Genomic DNA, 18,467 nt, shown 5'->3' with positions numbered 1-18,467 from the left:
TTCAGAATGTTATCTCAATGTTCAAAAGAGACCAGGCTCATGCATGTGCTATAAATATAAAGTATAAAGCTAAGCTTTGCAAAAAAAGTATGCAGTCCGGCTCAAGTTTAAGTAAAAATTGCCACTTTTCTGGGTGCCTGGAGGTTAAAGTATTTTTTTATTATCAGTTAAACAAACTACCAAACATATCTTTTTCCACTCAAATAAATAAATAAACCAAATCCAATGTGTTCAATTTATTGAACATAGAAGGGCGGGAATGCAGTAGGCTGAATCAGTGCATTTGACAAACAAAACCATCAGACATAGTGGAATGCCTACACCATTTAGAATATTAGCCACACCATCCCTGGTTGCCATAGTACTACTACAGACAAATACATGTTGGCCTGAGGCTGTACGGTGTTGCGTTCCTTCTAATAGCTATACGTTGGCTGTGTTCTTGTGAGCCACTTGACTGGATGGCATTAGCTCGCCGGGTTACTATTTAGCCCCTCATTCTGTGTGTCAGCGCAGTGACAGCCATGAGCTAATGGGATAACACTGAATGACACACAGACACATGGCCCAACATGGCTTAGAGAGAGAGATACTCCATCCCATTCCTCCTCCTTTCTCTCCTTCCACACTCCCTAACTTTTCCCCTTATTCCCCTGCCTTCCACCCCTTCTCCTCCGTTTGCTCTCTCTCTCTTTCTCAATTTATTTATTTTCTTTTACTTTTTTGTAAGCAAAACAAAACTATCCCCTCTCTCCCCTTCAAGATGCTGGACAGCCTTGTAAACATGGTGCTCTTTCACCGAAAAGTTGGCGTTATAAACTCATTTGAAATGCGATTGTGTTTAAACTTCCTAAGCAAATTAACTTTGTATATTCGTATATCGCCATCAAATGATCCATCTTATCTCGTAGAAACAATAATGTTTTGCTCTAAGGACGCTTCATATCCAGGTCACTTGTAACAAAACAGCACCATCGTGTTCTTATCAACCAGGACATTTGATAAATCTAGTGATATGTGCACAACTGCCATTATTTCTTTCACCAAATCTGTTGGTCACAACAACATTGTGTAAGCTAAGCAGCGTTGTACGTTAGGGCTGGGCGATATGGCCAAAAATGATATCGCGATAACGATATCGATAACAATATCATATCACTTGATAAAAAAATAATCAAGTATTACATTTTTCTTTTTTTTTTCTTTTTTTTTTATAAATTAAACAACAGATGTATGTTTATTTTGCAGCAATTATTTGTCGTTGCCGCCATCTTTAGTGTTACATCCCCTCACACTCCAGTTCTCAGGCTGCAGTTGGTTTGAAAGCGAAAGTAAACCGGCTTCTCTGCTGGCTGTGGCTCCAGGGGAGTTGGAACAGTTCTGGCTCTGCTAGTTTCTTTTCTATCTTTTGGCGCTTTTTTGGTGGACAAACCACCGCACACAGACGGTTTCAAACTATTTTAAATTAGAAAGCAAACAAAATAAATGGACAAGAGAAAAATAAATCTTAATTTGGTCAGTATTGTCATTTGGACAAGCAAAGCCATTACTTTAAGTTGCAGGCAAGAAAGACAAGTCTGTCCACTGTCTCTGGTTTTAAAACTGCCCTGTTGCAGGTCACACAAAAAAAGTAGATTATTAAAATATATCGCGATAATTATCATTATCGTTATATCTCTCAGCCCTATTGTACGTACATGTGAAGTATAAGAGTATCTCTATCTCACTGCACTATTCTACACAATGGTGGCCTAATGGGCAATAGTGAACATTAAATACTTAACCTACAAACACGAGACTGTTGTGACAGCACAATATGGATCTAACTAAGAGATTTTTAATGCATGTATATCATCGACAATATTCACTATGCCATTAAATCAGGCGCCCCAGAGAGCTGTAGACCAGAAGAATCAGTTGGGGCGACCAATGAAATGTGTTCGGGAGTGGCAGTTTCATCGTAGAGCCATATGAAATCCGTTTTATTATTTTCCAAATTCCATTATATTTTTTCCCAAATTCAGTTTTTTCCCGTTTTAATATTTCAGAATTCTGTATTTTGCTTTTTATGCTCATTTTACCATCAGAAATAGTGTCTAATAAGTGGGAATGAATAAATGTCCACAATTTAATAAGATATAACAGTCTATTTTAAAGTGCTGCAACTCAGAAATATAGTTCAATTTTACACAATCTTTTTCAAATAATATTGTGACAAAAAAAGATTAACACAAAATTTAAATACACATTTCAAGTGTAAACAATATACAGCTAGCTACTACTGACATTATCACAATGACAATGTCAGTAGCCTAGCTATATCTATTATATTGTGATGAAATAGTAATGCATAATTTAGGCACCTTTAGTTTATTTCGTTTATAAAGGACAGTGTGTACTGACAATCATTTGCATTAAACAAATGGATGGGTGCACCAGTTTTAGCAAGACGCTATAATTTCCATCTATAGTCATATGTACTGTAACGTTACATAGCTATTTAAGTTTATTTAGTTTATAAAGGACAGTGTGTACTGACAATCATTTGCATTAAACTAGGGATGCACCGAAAGTTTTCGGCCGAAAATGGCAAAAAATGGCCTTTCGGCTTTCGGCCGAAAGAGTTTTTTCACCGAAAATATGTCACCGAAACAGAAACAACCTAACAACCTTGCGTGTCGGGAGTCGCGCTGTTTCTATGTAAACTGCGCGCAATGCGTCCAATAAATGCGTCTTTAACATGCTTTATATCCTTATTTGCTATATGCCGCGGTTAATCACTGAGTGATCTAATATGCATATTATTCGCGTGTTGTTGTGATGATGTCGGGAGTCGCGCTGTTTCTATGTAAACTGTGCGCAACGCATCCAATAAATGCGTCTTTAACATGCTTTATATCCTTATTTACTATATGCCGCGGTTAATCACTGAGTGATCTAATATGCATATTATTCAGAGCGAGAGGGGGGGGGATTGTGTTTCTGCCTATGTTATGTAGTTACTCTCCCTCGTCCCCGCTGTCGTCCACACTCAGCTGTGAGAGAATTGTTGAATAGATACACAAATGTTCTAGAATGTTTGATTATGACATCATACTGAGCTGGACCTGTACTTTGTGACGTTATGTTATTTCGGGCATTCATAACATTATTTCGCGCGACTGTACATTGTAACGTTAACACAGCCCAGCTGTCAACTGTACTTTGTAATGCTATGTTATTTCGGGCATTCATAACGTTATTTCGCGCGACTGTACATTGTAACGTTAACACAGCCCAGCTGTCTGTCTGTCGCGTGTCTACTGTGCCGAGTCAAGCGAGCACATTCAGCTGGGGACTAGAAAGGTGCGCTCAGTAGAGCACAGATGTCCGCTGCGCAGCCAGAGAAAAGATGGAATTAATGTACTGTATGCATTCAGAAGTGCTGAATAAATGTTTTATGGACCCATAATAGTGATTATTTATTATTTAAGTAAAGTTTTGCCATAATCATATATTTTTCCATAATCATAATGTTCCACAACATTGGTAAAAAAAAATTCTATTCTATGAATCATTTTCGGCCTTTCGGTTTTCGGCCAACTGTTTTCTATTTTCGGTATCGGTTTCGGCCAAGAATTTCCCATTCGGTGCATCCCTACATTAAACAAATGGATGGGTGCACCAGATTTAGCAAGAAGCTATCATTTCCATCTATAGTCCTATGTACTGTAATGTTATAGCTATTTAATCACAATAGTGTCAGTGATTACTAGCCTCGCCCTCTAGCTGTATATATTGTGATCACCAGGTATCATTGGGCCTAACAAAATTAATAGTTGGTTTCAGGTTGCCGACCGACCCTGCCGAATTAGGTGCGACCCAATATATTTTATGAGTTTTTTAAAAAAAAAGTATAAAAAAAAAAAAAAATTTAAGAATAAAGTTTCATAGAAATCTTAGTCAAACATTTAGTATTATGGATATTAAACATGCTGGCAGAGTACATGCATCCATGTTGTTGTGAACATTTTAATTAAATAAAGAAATTCCCTATCCATAGTCGCCGTGGGAAAGAATAAAATAAAAAAATTAAATAAATTCCCTACCTACCCATGGCCAAACTGACAACCAACCTGAAACCAACTATTAATTTTGTTAGGCCTTGTTAGAGAGCGGGTGTGTTTTGGGAAGATCTTCGCACGTGTTTTTTGCGCGTCCAGTCCACGGTACGTTGACAGAATTTGCAAAACACCTTATCGCCAGAGGCATAAAAGTCATTAGGATACTGCTCTGCCTTGAATTTAGGGCTTATTGCGGAATTTCTTAGCTTCTTGACGACGTTAACAACCGAAGCAGCGAGACGCTTGGACACTGCGTGTTGTGTGTAACCCGCTGTAGCGTCCCCGCCTCCCCGGTCATGTTGGCTTTGCACCAAACATTCCATCTCCTCCCGAAAACGGAATTTCAGTCCAGATTAGGCCAAATTCTGCAATATTCCACGTTTTACAGTTGATTCCATTTTTATTGGTCAATTCCGCGATTCCGTCCGCGATTCCGTGAATGCGGATTTCATATGGCTCTTTTTCATGCTGCAGCGCTATGAAGACATGGGGGTATACTATCTGCAGTGGAAAGTACCTGGTACCAAAAGTGAGTAGAGTAGAATCCAGTTGAGCCTGGCCCTGTATGCTGTACCATGTAGTGGAATCACTGCTTAACCGCTTAACACGCACCCCGAAAAGTGGCAGTTTCTTTTACTTGAACTTGAGGACTGCATACTTTTTTTGCAAAGCTTAGCTTTATACTTTATGCTTATATCACATGCATGAGCCTGGTCTCTTTTGAAAGATAACATTCTGAAGGTACCTACTAATCCAACAAAGGAAAAAGCACTTTTAGTGCTAATGAAATAGAGTAACAAGGTCTGAACTTGAGTTGAACTTGAACTTGTGTACTCAAATTTTTCTGTAGTGGTTCCAAGACTCCATATTCCAATATTCCAGCATAGAGGTATAAGCTGGAAAACACTGCGGTTCCATAGCCTGAAGTCTTATGTAGTACATGTAAAATTTTTATAAAAATCCGTTCAGAAATGGGTCTTTGAGAGACATATAACCGGCGACAAACACGTTAGCCTAGCTTAGCACAATGAATGGAAGTGGACAGTGCCGGTTAGCCTTCGGGAGAGGTGTTAGTTGGACAATGCCTAGGCTAACCGGCACTGTCCGCTTCCATTCATTGTGCTAAGTTAGGCTAACGTGCAGCCAGATAACTTTCTACTGAACGCACAGAGAGGAAACTGGTATCTATCTTCTTGTCTCTCTCTGGAGAAGACGGTAAGCAAATCTCCCAAAATGTTGGCGTGTTCCTTTAAGCCTTTTAAGGCTACTTTCAGATCCATTTCTGTCCAATGAATCACTGCTTCTAGGGTACTGCAGCAATCAATTACAGGTAGCCTACTTGGAATATTGTATTGAGAGAGTTTCTGCCTTGTTGACACTCAAGTTATACAGATATTTAAAGCGGTATGTGTATTTGCTCTATTCATTAAGTTATGAAGTGAAGGAACAAAATGAGACCACCGGCGCTTCAACACACCCTTCGGCACTCTAGCCTCAAATGGTCTGGTGCGACGAGGGACCAGATGTATGCCTGGGAAATGAACAAGATGCAATAGTTTCTTTGCCCACAGAACATGGGGTGTTTTCTTGGAAAACAAATACACAGCCACCTCGACGGCCGAGGAACCAAGAATTCTCTGCAGAAAGTCAGCATGCAAAGGAAAAGAAAGCACACTGTTAAGAGACCAGAGTAAAGAAGGGGAAAATAAAGTACACAGTTAAGACATGAGAAGCAGGCGCAACAATTACAAATGAAGTGCTGGTAGCCACCAGTTAGCTTGTTAGCTTGCAGCTTGTGGTAACTATTGGATTCCATTCTTCCATGTTGGAAGAAACAATGGTTGATATGAGAAATATATCAACATAAATATTAAGTCACAGTGGAACAGTAATTTATTGTGTTCCCAGTGATTTACCTACTCTACTACCACTGCACATCGGGCATTTTCTTCTGAAAGTGGTTACCAATGATTACAGGCAGCCATGCTGGAAGAAAGCGAATGACACAAAGATTCCCTCCTGTGCAAGGCCTCTTATTCTGCACCTCTAGCCTGGATTCCCCCAGGTAGTTGAAGGGCTGTGTTCCAGATCCACCACACTCCATCCAGACAGCCAATAGGTGTGCAGCACGTCAACCGGACAACAGCTCGGTGTATGTATCATATGATGGGCCGGCTTCAGTGTCAAAAACGTGCATCCGGTCACCGTCGGATCTGGCAGGGGGGTTTTGCGATGAAAACCATCTAGCTGAAAACGTTTTCCTGCCTTAATAAGGTGATTATCGGCTCTGGAGAGAGTCAGCGGAACACCCGGTAGCTCGGAGCTCCCACTGGGGTCCCAGCAGCCACAGATGGGACAGAGAGAGAGACGGATGGGGATGATGGAAAGCAGGAAAATGAGAGAGAGAGCGGGAGAGAGAGAGAGGGGGATGGAAAGAGAGGGAGAAGGAGAGAGGGAGCGAATGATGGAGAAGGAGAGAGAAGGAGGGGGGGAGAAGGAGAGGGAGAGAAGGAGTGAGAGATTAGCCAAATAACAGCGGGTCACTCCCACTCTCAATCTGTTTGTGTTGGACTGGACTACAGTTACACACACACTGTCATTCTCTCATTAATCGCCTAGCAGAGGAACAAGCGTGCCTCTGCATCTTGCACAACGGTGGCCATCCATAAAAATTGTGCCCTGACCATACGGTCGCTGCACTTAGACCTCTTGGCCGTTTGACCTTGTGTTCCTTCTACGCCCGTAGACTGATCCGTGGTGATTTTTCAAGCTCCGCGTACCATTTTGATATCTGGGAGCTTAGAAATCAGATCACTGATAATGTGTAGATTTATGTGTATTTAAAAAAAAAGAGAGATTGAAACAATACTATGCCAGCCTAGTTAACCCTTTCACTACCACATTACAGAAGGTTAACCTTTCACTACCGTACCACACTACAGAGTACAGGCCGTTAACCGTCTGTAGTGTGGTAGTGAAAGGGTTAACCTTCTGTAGTGTGGTAGTGAAAGGGTTAACTGTCTGTAGTGTGGTAGTGAAAGGGTTAACCTTATGTAGTGTTGCAGTGAAAGGGTTAACTGTCTGTAGTGTGGCAGTGAAATGGTTAACTGTCTGTAGTGTGGCAGTGAAAGGGTTATCCTTTTTTATTTTATAATTTTCTTTTATTAACCTTTATTTACCCAGGGTAGGTTCGCTGAGCGGATGCGCTTTTTCAGCTACGCCCTGCTTCACATTCACACAGTTCCATTCACACCTGGGAGCTGCCCAGTACAACCACAGTCTGACTTGATATGCATGACCTTGGTGGGCTCTAGGTCAACTCCTGAAAAGGGGGTCAATGTCAGACTTTGCAATCAAAAGTTAGGGGGCTAATAACCCTTGCCATAATTTCAGTGCGCCCCCTAACTTTTGATTGCAAGGTCTGACATTGACCCCCTTTTCAGGAGTTGACCTAGAGCCCACCAAGGTCATGCATATCAAGTTTGGTCAATGTCAGACCTTGCAATACACTGTAAGGCACTGTAAGGCTACTGTCCTGCCTCACTTCCAGTGATGAAGCTAAGCTATGCTAACGGAGCGTCTATTCCCAAAGCTAAAATGCACGCACAGAGACAAAAAAGGTATGTATCTTCTTGTCCAACTCCAGGGAAGATGTTAAATAAGCTAATTTCCAAAAAAAGTGGAGTTCCCCTTTAAGTTAAAAAGCCTTGTGCCGGGGCGCCCGAGTGGCGCACCGCATACAGCACTACGGTGCAACACGGCCGACCCGGGTTCGACTCCCGGACCCGGTGATCTTTGCCGAATGTTCCTCTCTCTCTCTCTCTCTCTCTCTCTCTCTCTCTCTCTCTACCAGACTGCCCGGTAGCAAAAATCAATAAAAACCTACAAAAACATAACTTGTCCGAAAGGACAAGTAACATTTAAAAAGCCTTGTGCTAAAAATAAGAACAGATAAGCTATATATCAATACTGTATGTTTCTCGAGCAAAGAAAAATCGGACATGATCTATTAGAACAAAAATATCGGAACACAGTTTTAAAGGGAAATTCAACCACACAGTAACATTTCAACTTATTTACCAGCTTGAGGCACAGCTGATTAACTATGTGGCTGTTTGCCATGAAAGCCGTCTCTGCTGACATATTGGCAGTGGAACATGCTTATTTGGTAGAGCTACGTGTCATAATGACACTAATGTTTAAGAGCTACAACACTCGATCGTCTCTTGATCAGCTTCCCACTCTTTTCTCGACAGGTAACCAGACGTAAATGCTCAGCCCCTCCCCTCCTTGTGTGTGTTTAGTAGGACGGGCAACCTTTGACTGGCATTGTCTGGTGCCCGTCCCTTTCACCTTAGTCATAATCCTTTGTAAAGCTGGAAGCTGGAGCATGTGCAGTAGTTTAGGGCTATATCTCTGGCCTGCCGATGTGCACAGAGCTGGCTGTGAGCTCATTTTACTCTGTAGTAAAGCAACTTTTCTATAAATACAAGAGTGACCCAGACTTTAATATCCTGGGAATAGTTAGGCCCCCAGTTCCCCTCACACCCCTACATACCCACTCATAACAAATCTACAAAGGGTGCAAACGAGTGAACCAAGGGAGCAGAGAAGGGAACACGGCCTCCATAATAGAACTGGTCCGGTGAATCTGGACCAAGAAAAACATTGCACGGCCATGCCATCAGTAGGTTGTTGGAAGTTTAAGTTCAAAGTCACACCAGGGCTGGACAAACGACAAACAAGATCCAGATTCCAATCAAAGCAAACACTTTATGTCTCTCCCCCCCACACTTTGATCACATTTCTCATTGCAATGCTCTGGTGACTATGTTCTCGGTCGGTCTGTGTTGTTGGTTTTGATTGGCATTTTCATTTAGAATATCCAGTCTTTGTTGCTGGGTGTCCCTGACACCGACCGTCTCTCGGCAGTAAAGAATGACCCATTTCTGGCACTTTGTAAACTCCGCAGAGCAGGGAATGGTACTTGGGTTTTGATTGTTGTCGTTCCATCCCACATCTTCATGTGTGTTCGCCGTAAGTGTCCCGACGGTATTCTCGTCAAAGTTGCCTTGTCCCTAGGGTTGGGCAGCGTTTGGATTTGAACTATTCCGATTCCGATTCTCCATATCGATTCCTGTTCTAAACGATTCTCGATTCCGCTTCTTTGAGGTGCAGGTCAAAACAGGTCACAGCTTATTTCGCAGGAGAATTTTGTTATTTTTTTAAAATCTTAAAAAAAAATGTCATACTATTCACATTTTCAGTTGACTTGATACAGTTTAATTTGGTTGCTGTACTGTAACTAGGGTATTAATTAACAAAGTAAAAAAAAAAATTCTTCAAGAATCGAAATTAAGAATCGAAATGCAAATATGTCACTTCCAGAACCGGAAGTTAGGAACCGGTTCCTATTAGAACCGGTTTTCGGTGCCCAACCCACTCCCAACACACAGTACAATGCTTCATCTGTGAAGCTCTTTGATGTGATTTGCCGTATTTGTATGTATTCATTTCACTGTGACCGGCATTGCCTTTGTATCAAACGTGCTTAACAGATGATTAATTAACTGGGTTGATGTTACAGGTGAAGTGGTCTGACTCCTCGTCCAGCAGTGTGACTAAAACCCACCTGGAACTGGAGAACTTCCTGCTCAAGGTAAGCAGTCAATCACTCATGTTTAGCAGTGTAGTGGTAGTAGTCCAAATCTGACCCGCCCCTACTGTACATCCCGACATACAGAAAGTGGAGCGTTTTGAAATAGATGATACATTTAAAACTACGAGGTGCTGGAAATACTGACTAATCGCCTTGAGGGTGCTTGAAAATTACGTTTGAAAAATCGTATTGAAACCCAATACAATACATTTTGGCTGTACCAGGCAAAAAGGCAAAACCAGACGACATACCTCTTGGATTCCTCTGTCTATATACTGAACAAAAACATCTCTGATTGCAGGTGCAAGAAGCACCAAAACAAAACGGATTGATCTCATCTGACTGGACTATTGTCCTCTCTCTCAATTCAATACAAAACAACATTCAATGCAAACTGCTTTATTGACACAATGTAAATCGTGGACATGGACTGCTGCCAATTACTGGAGAGCTAACGGCAGGAGAACTTGAGAACCGTTAGGACTATCTGGCTCTCGATAATGAACAACACTGCAGTGTGTTACTACGTTATGGACCATGTATACTATCATCACTATTATTACTGACTGATCGAATCCTTCCATCCGCACTGCTATCACTGCACTCTGTGCAGCCGTGTTGTTACAAAACGTTGGAGGTGCATGGTCAGACCCGGCACGGACCCTTCCAAAACGCAACTGCAGTTGATGCCATGTACACCACATAGACCACAGGAAGCATGAACCCGGTTTTACATTTCCCAAAGCAGAAATATAACAACATGATCATAACAATTAGAGGAGTAAGTCCCAAACAATAGCCTAAATTGAAATTATGTATCAATTATCATTTAATCTTCAAATCTCTCTCTCCCCCTCTCTCTCTCAGCTTCCTAAGGAGCAGTGTACAGAGTCGTTTGAGAAGGGCATCCTGCGTCTGCTCAACCAGGGAGACAAGTATGAGAGCAGGGAGGTGGAGAGGAACCTCAGGTAAGACTTCAGTAAAACCTCAGGTTAGAAACACACATTATTAAAACCTCAGGTTAGAAACACACATTATTAAAACCTCAGGTAAGACACGCACCTCAGTAAAACCTCAGGTTAGAAACACATTATTAAAACCTCAGGTTAGAAACACACATTATTAAAACCTCAGGTTAGAAACACACATTATTAAAACCTCAGGTTAGAAACACATGATTAAAACCTCAGGTAAGACACGCACTTCAGGAAAACCTCAGGTTAGAAACACACATTATTAAAACCTCAGGTTAGAAAAACACTTTATTAAAACCTCAGGTAAGAAAAACACTTTATTAAAACCTCAGGTAAGAAAAACACGTTATTAAAACATCAGGTAAAAAACACACTTAAAACATCAGGTAAGAAACATAGAATATGCTGGCATATCTCTGGCGTCTAAATAGAAATCATAAATAGGCTTTGGTCTTAAATATGAATTGGATTTCCATATGACTGCATTCATTTGCAGTTGGGAGGTGGGCAGTTTATTATTCAGTGAGTTGAAAAAAGATTCAATAGCCAACAATGGACCTCATTCGCTAACATTCTCATAAGTTTCCTCGTAAATAACCTCGTAAGATGTTTGTAAGAGGAAACCTACGATAGTCCTCCTCCGGATACCTCAACTTGTGGAGCAGTGGTCGGTCGTAGGGAGGATAGAAGCCTTGCATCACGTGTCCCCTCCGGTACACGAGGAGGCAGCCTGTCGCATTTTTTCACCAGACAGCGTGGACTCTCAGTGGCGAGGTGTAACGCATGGGAGGCTCACACTACCCCCGCTACTTCCTGTCTCTGCTGTGCAGGCGTCCCCCAACCGACCTGTAGGAGTCGCTGTCCACAACGTCCAATCCCCACCCATCGACTTCCACCCGCTACCTCTGCCAATTGAGATAGTATGACGACCGGCCCAAGCCGGAGGCAACGCTGACACCGGGATTCGAGACCGGAGTCTCTTGCATTGGTGACGAGCGCAATCTCCGCTGCGCCACCCAGCCGCCCCAAACGTCACTCATTCTTAAACTGAGAGCGTCTTCTCGTCCCCTACGTCATCATCACACAGCCAGCTCAGTGATGGTCTCCCCCATCATCATCACACAGCCAGCTCAGTGATGGTCTCCCCCACGTCATCATCACACAGCCAGCTCAGTGATGGTCTCCCCCATCATCATCACACAGCCAGCTCAGTGATGGTGTCCCCCACGTCATCATCACACGGCCAGCTCAGTGATGGTCTCCCCCACGTCATCATCACACAGCCAGCTCAGTGATGGTCTCCCCCATCATCATCGTCACACGGCCAGCTCAGTGATGGTCTCCCCCACGTCATCATCACACAGCCAGCTCAGTGATGGTCTCCCCCACGTCATCATCACACAGCCAGCTCAGTGATGGTGTCTCCCACGTCATCATCACACAGCCAGCTCAGTGATGGTGTCCCCCACGTCATCATCACACAGCCAGCTCAGTGATGGTCTCCCCCACGTCATCATCACACAGCCAGCTCAGTGATGGTGTCCCCCATCATCAACTGACTTCATCCGCATATATATATGTTACCACGTTGTCTTTCTACTGTGAATTTGACACCGTGACATTCAATGAATTTTAATTGAAATGATTTAGCATTAAGTACAGTATGTACATTGCCTAAGTGGACATAGACAGTGAGTGTACTGTAATTTGCAATGCAACAACATTAAAGAGTGGGAGGGGCCAGCCTCATTCAATATAACACACTGGTTTAGTACCAATCGAGAGTGCCAAGGAGAAGCCGCCTTTTCTCAGTCCTTGCCCCACAATGGTGGAACGAACTGCCCACCACAGTTAGGACAGCTGAAACCCGTCCAATCTTTTGCCGTCGACTAAAGACGCACTTCTTCAACCATTATACTTTTTTTTTTATTCTAACCCTAACTAACCTTACTGTCATGCACTTGTCCTAATAAACTAACCTACACTGTAGCACTCAACACTTTGATGAACATTGTTGCTCAGCTGATAGAGTTGTGCCCTTCCTGATGACTTGTCGTACAGAACTTGTAAGTCGCTTTGGATAAAGGCGTCGGCTAAATTACTAAATGTAAATGTAAATCGGATACTGCTTTTATTTCTAAGTGCAGTCATTGACTTTTATTTGTAAGTGTATCAGCGCTACAATGATATAGCCAGACATCCGAGAAGCCGAGACCTTCCTTTCCCTTAGGCTTCTGTCAAGGCAGAGCTTTCTGACGTTTGTTTAACTAGAGCACACACACACACATACAGATCAGTTATGCAGTGACATCAATAAGTGAACAGAATGTTCCCCGTCTTTGCCACAGTCGTCACCGGAATGAAAGACTTGTTGAGCCAATTCGATTTGGAGATTGAGGAACTGCTTCAGGCACTGCTCGCTACCAGCATTACAAGTGTTTCTGAATACATGTGATACAGACGGTGTACTTTGGTATGTTGTGTGTGTGTGTACGCCTGTGCGCATGTGGCTGTGCAGGTTACCCTGAATGAATGAATGAATGAATTATTTTATTTCGAATGTTTACAAATAAATAAACAAACAAATAGTCAACTAAAAACGTTCCTGAAAAGAACATAAGCCAACATAGGAAAATCAAAAATGTATCTTCAATACCAGAGTTTCATGGTAAAAAGAAAAAAAAGAAAAAAAAAAGATTGTAGGTTAACTTTTACTATAAGCTTCTAGAACCCTGTTTTTAAACATATTTTTAAACTTAAAAATACTCCTGCTGTTTTTTATTTCATCCGGTATATTGTTCCAGAGTTTCACTCCTTTAACTGACACAGACATACTTTTAAGTGTGGGTCGAGCTCTAGGCTGTTTCAAAACCCTAAGGAGGTGCTTGTTTGTCGAAGGAAACGATGCCCCCTCCTGGTATATTGCACAGCCACACACATCAGTCAGTTTCGTTTCTCTGTAAAGTGAAAATGCTCAAAGCAAAACCTATGACTTAGTAGGTATTGGGTAATATACAATATACAGTGATACTTAAGAAAACAGACTTTGGTGCTTGTCCCTGACTACTGTACCTTACAACTGCCACATAATGCCGGTCTGGGCCTGGATGATCCAAACAGAGGGTTATGAATGAGTGAAGACCGCTGTCACTTGTTAACTTTAACAGCAGCAGTTGCTCTCATACACATGCATGGTTATATGACTGTATGGAGGACTTTCCATTGTGTTCACAATCCCTAAACCTGCCACCACCTCTTAACCGTTAACCTAAACCAGGTAGACAGAATATGACTGGATCCATGAATTTTTATATATTTAAATAATATATGTATTGTAAAAAAAATATATATATATATATATAATATATATGTTATATATATATATGTTGACCTTTCCTGGAGTTGGGTGCTGGTCTCTTGCATGCGCTTTGATGGAGTTTGGTTGGTTTTCATCATTGGGCTCCCTCGGTTCGCTGGTGTTTTTGGGGATTCCTTGCGTGGGGGGGCTCGCTACGGTTTCTACAGTCAGTTTTTTGGGGTCTCCTGGTGTCGTCTCGGACCGTCCGCGGTGCTGCATGTCTTCTCATTTGACCGCTCTTGTGTCTGTCTGCTTGAGTGCTTGTTGCCTTGCTGCGTAGCTCCTTTGGCGTGGCTGCAGGTCCTGGCGCGCGTGACGTGTCATTCCTCCGTGGAGTTTGGGGGTAGGAGCGTGAAGGTAGCTCATGGTGGCGAGGTTGCCGGGACCGTGGGAGATGGGGCAGCCCGTGGGGGTGGCACTCCCGTCGCCGTGCATGGCGGTGTGAGTGGTGCGCGGGATGTTTGTGTTTTCCTTCGACCATGACGTGCTTTATCAGGGGGTGTGTCTTGGATGGGGATGTGGTGGGGATTAATTCAACAGCCCAAAATGTGCTAATTTCCACAAAATGTCCACATACTCAATTAAGTTTGGCAATACAATAACAATAAATAAATACACACATACACACACACACACACACACACTGACGGTGTTGTGGGCAGATAGTGTTTCATGGCCAGAGGGCAGGGTCACTCCTCCATTCATCCATTGTTCTTCACAGGCGTGATGGCGCACAGCGGCCGTACACACCATCACACACAATCTCACACCATCGCACCCAGTGACTCTTCTTATTCTTTCCCAACATACAGTAACACTTAAAGACTGGCCAGTGCCTCTCTGAATCATTATCAAAATAACCAGGGCCCTTTGCTGTCGATTCGACGCGGGCGGTCACAAGAAACTAGACCGCTGTGTCCTGAGTCGACGCACACAAGATGTCAACTCTGATCTGTGGCTTCCCACTTTTAACTTGTCACCATAAGTCTCTGCTGTCCACTGGCTTTATACAGTATATTAACACAAATTGCCCGCTGAGAAAATGTGAACCAGAAGACGACGCATATCACAGTGAAAATGTCAGTGCTGAAAAGACAAGCCACCGTCGGGTTGATTTCATCTGTACTTATCTCAGATGGACTGCTGAACACGGGCAACGCTTAATTTAGACAATTTAACCCTGCGTCTCTCTCTCTCCACATTAAAGCACGGGCAGAAAATCAACCTCTTTTCCGTTTTGACATTCGGCTCCCACTACTGCGGTAGTTTGTCATCCACAATGGCCACATATTATTATTACATATTGGCCATTTAAGAAAAAAGTCGTTGAGCAACAACAAGCGAAGAATCCGCCGTGAAACCCGGGGTGGGGGGAGGGGGGGACGACGGACGGAGGGGTGCGTATTTGCAGGGGAGGGGCGGAGCCTGAGCAGTCAAATCCGTAGGGGGGGGGGGGGGGGAAGGGAACTCTAATTTTAGTCTGTTCAAACTATTTGCGGGAGCTGTTAGCATACATCACATTCCATTTCGGAGCAGTTGCGTGTGGAACTATTGCGAGCGACATGACACACATCCTACGTAGAGCCGGGTCTAAACCTGAACGTCACACACACGGGTCGAAACAGCCGTGTGCCTTGTGTCCATAACGGTTTACGGACCTCTGCAAACAAACTATAGTCTGAAAGAAAACAATAACTTAAGTTTGAATTACATGTACATAGTATGGGACATTTTATGTATCTTTTCAACCATTTTATATGACTGCCTTTAATCTCTTTCTTCTCTTGTATTAACCACATTGTTTTTGGTGGGTGTAGCGTCACACCACATTTCTCATTCATATATATATATATAATACATATAAATTAATAAAGTAATTCCAGGAAAAACTACGATGCTCACTGTATTGCAATGATTATGTATTGTATGTTGTTTATACTGACCAAAGCAAACCGTACGGCTCTGTGACTTGTTTTAGCCGTTTTTTTCTTACGGCAATGGAGTTGAGATGAAAAAAAGTATTTGTGTGATCATCTATTTGATGCTATTACACAACATATATTATTAGACGGTCTCTGGTTATAATGCATTTCAACGCAACGTGGATACCCTCTAGCTGTGACCGTCCAGGAGTGCAGACGTGACACAGTGACGAGGGTTCTCTGGCAGTGAAGGAAGGAAGCCAGAGTTGTACGTAAATCCAGGGGTGGATCATGTGGAATGAAGTATTCTGTGAAGAGAGAGATCTTAAAGTCCTGCTCCGCTCTCACCGAATGTAGGTCAGAGGAGCGCGCTGCAACGTCAGCCACTGACCAGGAATGGAATCCCAATTGATTCCACCACATTACTGTATTAGTTCATATATCGTATTCTTAGACTTAAGGACTTTGAACCGTTGAACACATTTGCATTTGATCCATGACACATCTCTTCTCCCATTTTGTGCCTCTTTCTCTATTTCTCTCTCAGGGAGAGGTTCCTATCTGCTCCTCCAGTCTTCCGTCAGACCAGGAAGGTGTGCAGTTTCTTTGACTGTGATTCTAGCTACTCCGCCAGGCCCACTTGCTGTAGATGTAAGTAGTATTACACTGTGACCCTGCTTCACACTCACACAGCGTCTCACATCCAGACCTGGGCCAGTATAAGTACAAGTACTCGCAGTGTCTTACATCCAGACCTGAGCCAGTATAACTACAAGTACTCTCACACAGCTCCTTACAATCAGACCTGAGCCAGTATAACTACAAGTACTCACACAGCAACTCGCATCCAGACCTGAGCCAGTATAACTACAAGTACTCACACAGCGTCTTACAATCAGACCTGAGCCAGTATAACTACAAGTACTCACACAGCGTCTTACAATCAGACCTGAGCCAGTATAACTACAAGTACTCTCACACAGCTCCTTACAATCAGACCTGAGCCAGTATAACTACAAGTACTCACACAGCAACTCGCATCCAGACCTGAGCCAGTATAACTACAAGTACTCACACAGCGTCTTACAATCAGACCTGAGCCAGTATAACTACAAGTACTCACACAGCGTCTTACAATCAGACCTGAGCCAGTATAACTACAAGTACTCACACAGCGTCTTACAATCAGACCTGGGCCAGTATAACTACAAGTACTCACAGTGTCTTACAATCAGACCTGGGCCAGTATAACTACAAGTACTCACAGTGTCTTACAATCAGACCTGGGCCAGTATAACTACAAGTACTCACACAGCGTCTTACAATCAGACCTGGGCCAGTATAACTACAAGTACTCACACAGTGTCTTACATCCAGACCTGAGCCAGTATATCTACAAGTACTCACACAGCGTCTTACAATCAGACCTGAGCCAGTATAATTGTCTAACTCAACAACTGAAAATGACAACTTAAATACATATTGAATAACAAGATGGGTACTATTTTCTGGAGGAAACGCTTGTATCTTGCATTTTTTAATTTGTTTGTTTATGTGTCTATTGGTTTTTGTGCGATTACCACTCGAGAGCAGTTGGGGCTTCAGTGTGGGTAGCACTCCTTTTTACTGCACAGTTCATGTGTCCCTCTGTTTTTAGGGGAACCACTGCTCAGTCTCGGCCACTGCTGCCTGAGACTGTACCAGACCAAGTATCGCAACACCAAGTACTAAAGTAGTATCATGTACCACACCATGGAACACTGAAAACTACTTGTGGATTAACATTCATCGGTTGGGGCAGTCCTATAGCTACAGATGCACACTAACAAACTGGCTCGCTGCTGTTGTCCCAGGTGGGCAACTTGGCTTGCAGTCAGGAGCTTTGATAAAAAAAAATCAAAACGAGGACACAGTGTCATAGATGCAAAGCACATTTCCTAGACTATGTGCAGAGCGGCTAACCTCGAGCGAAGGCTCGTTCCAACCGCCTCCAAGTCGCTAGCATTGTGGCTGCATTAGATTCTAATTATGATGTATATGTATAATGTAGTAGTCAGGAGCACATGCAGTATCCCGCGTGTGTACCTTGTGGCTGCATCTTCTCCTCTACATGGGACATTAATTGAAAGCAGCTGCTAGACTGGCCGCACTCAGTCGAAACAGGCCATCGGTGAGTTAAGTTAATGAATGAGTAAGCAACGTCACCGGTCATAGAGAGGCTGTGTCCCATCTAAAAACACCATAACCATACAATACACGTTACACAAAACACAACGAATTTGGACTGAAGGGATTCATCTCTATCACATATATGTGATTCAGCACAGACTTGAGGTCCTTTTGAGGGATCTTACTTTTTTTGTTAACTATGTATACAGACTACTTTAACTTTACCCAGAAAGCATTGCTATTTATTTATAGGGGCGACAGTGGCTCAGGAGGTAGAGCAGT

General features: G+C 42.9%; 1 protein-coding gene across 1 annotated transcript in view; it reads left to right on the top strand.

Moving 5' to 3' along the window:
- zcchc2 (zinc finger, CCHC domain containing 2) overlaps window positions 1-18,467 on the top strand; it is a 107,569-nt gene that overhangs the window by 49,043 nt on the left and 40,059 nt on the right. The window contains exons 4-6 of the mRNA XM_084326060.1: window positions 9,691-9,762; window positions 10,630-10,730; window positions 16,564-16,667. Of these exons, the coding sequence (XP_084182186.1) occupies window positions 9,691-9,762; window positions 10,630-10,730; window positions 16,564-16,667 (277 nt within the window). The remainder of the gene's footprint in view (window positions 1-9,690; window positions 9,763-10,629; window positions 10,731-16,563; window positions 16,668-18,467) is intronic.

Source organism: Notolepis coatsorum, assembly GCF_963971535.1.
Source record: "Notolepis coatsorum genome assembly, chromosome: 12".
NCBI lineage: Eukaryota > Metazoa > Chordata > Actinopteri > Aulopiformes > Paralepididae > Notolepis > Notolepis coatsorum.
This window is presented reverse-complemented; position numbering and strand designations above follow the sequence as displayed.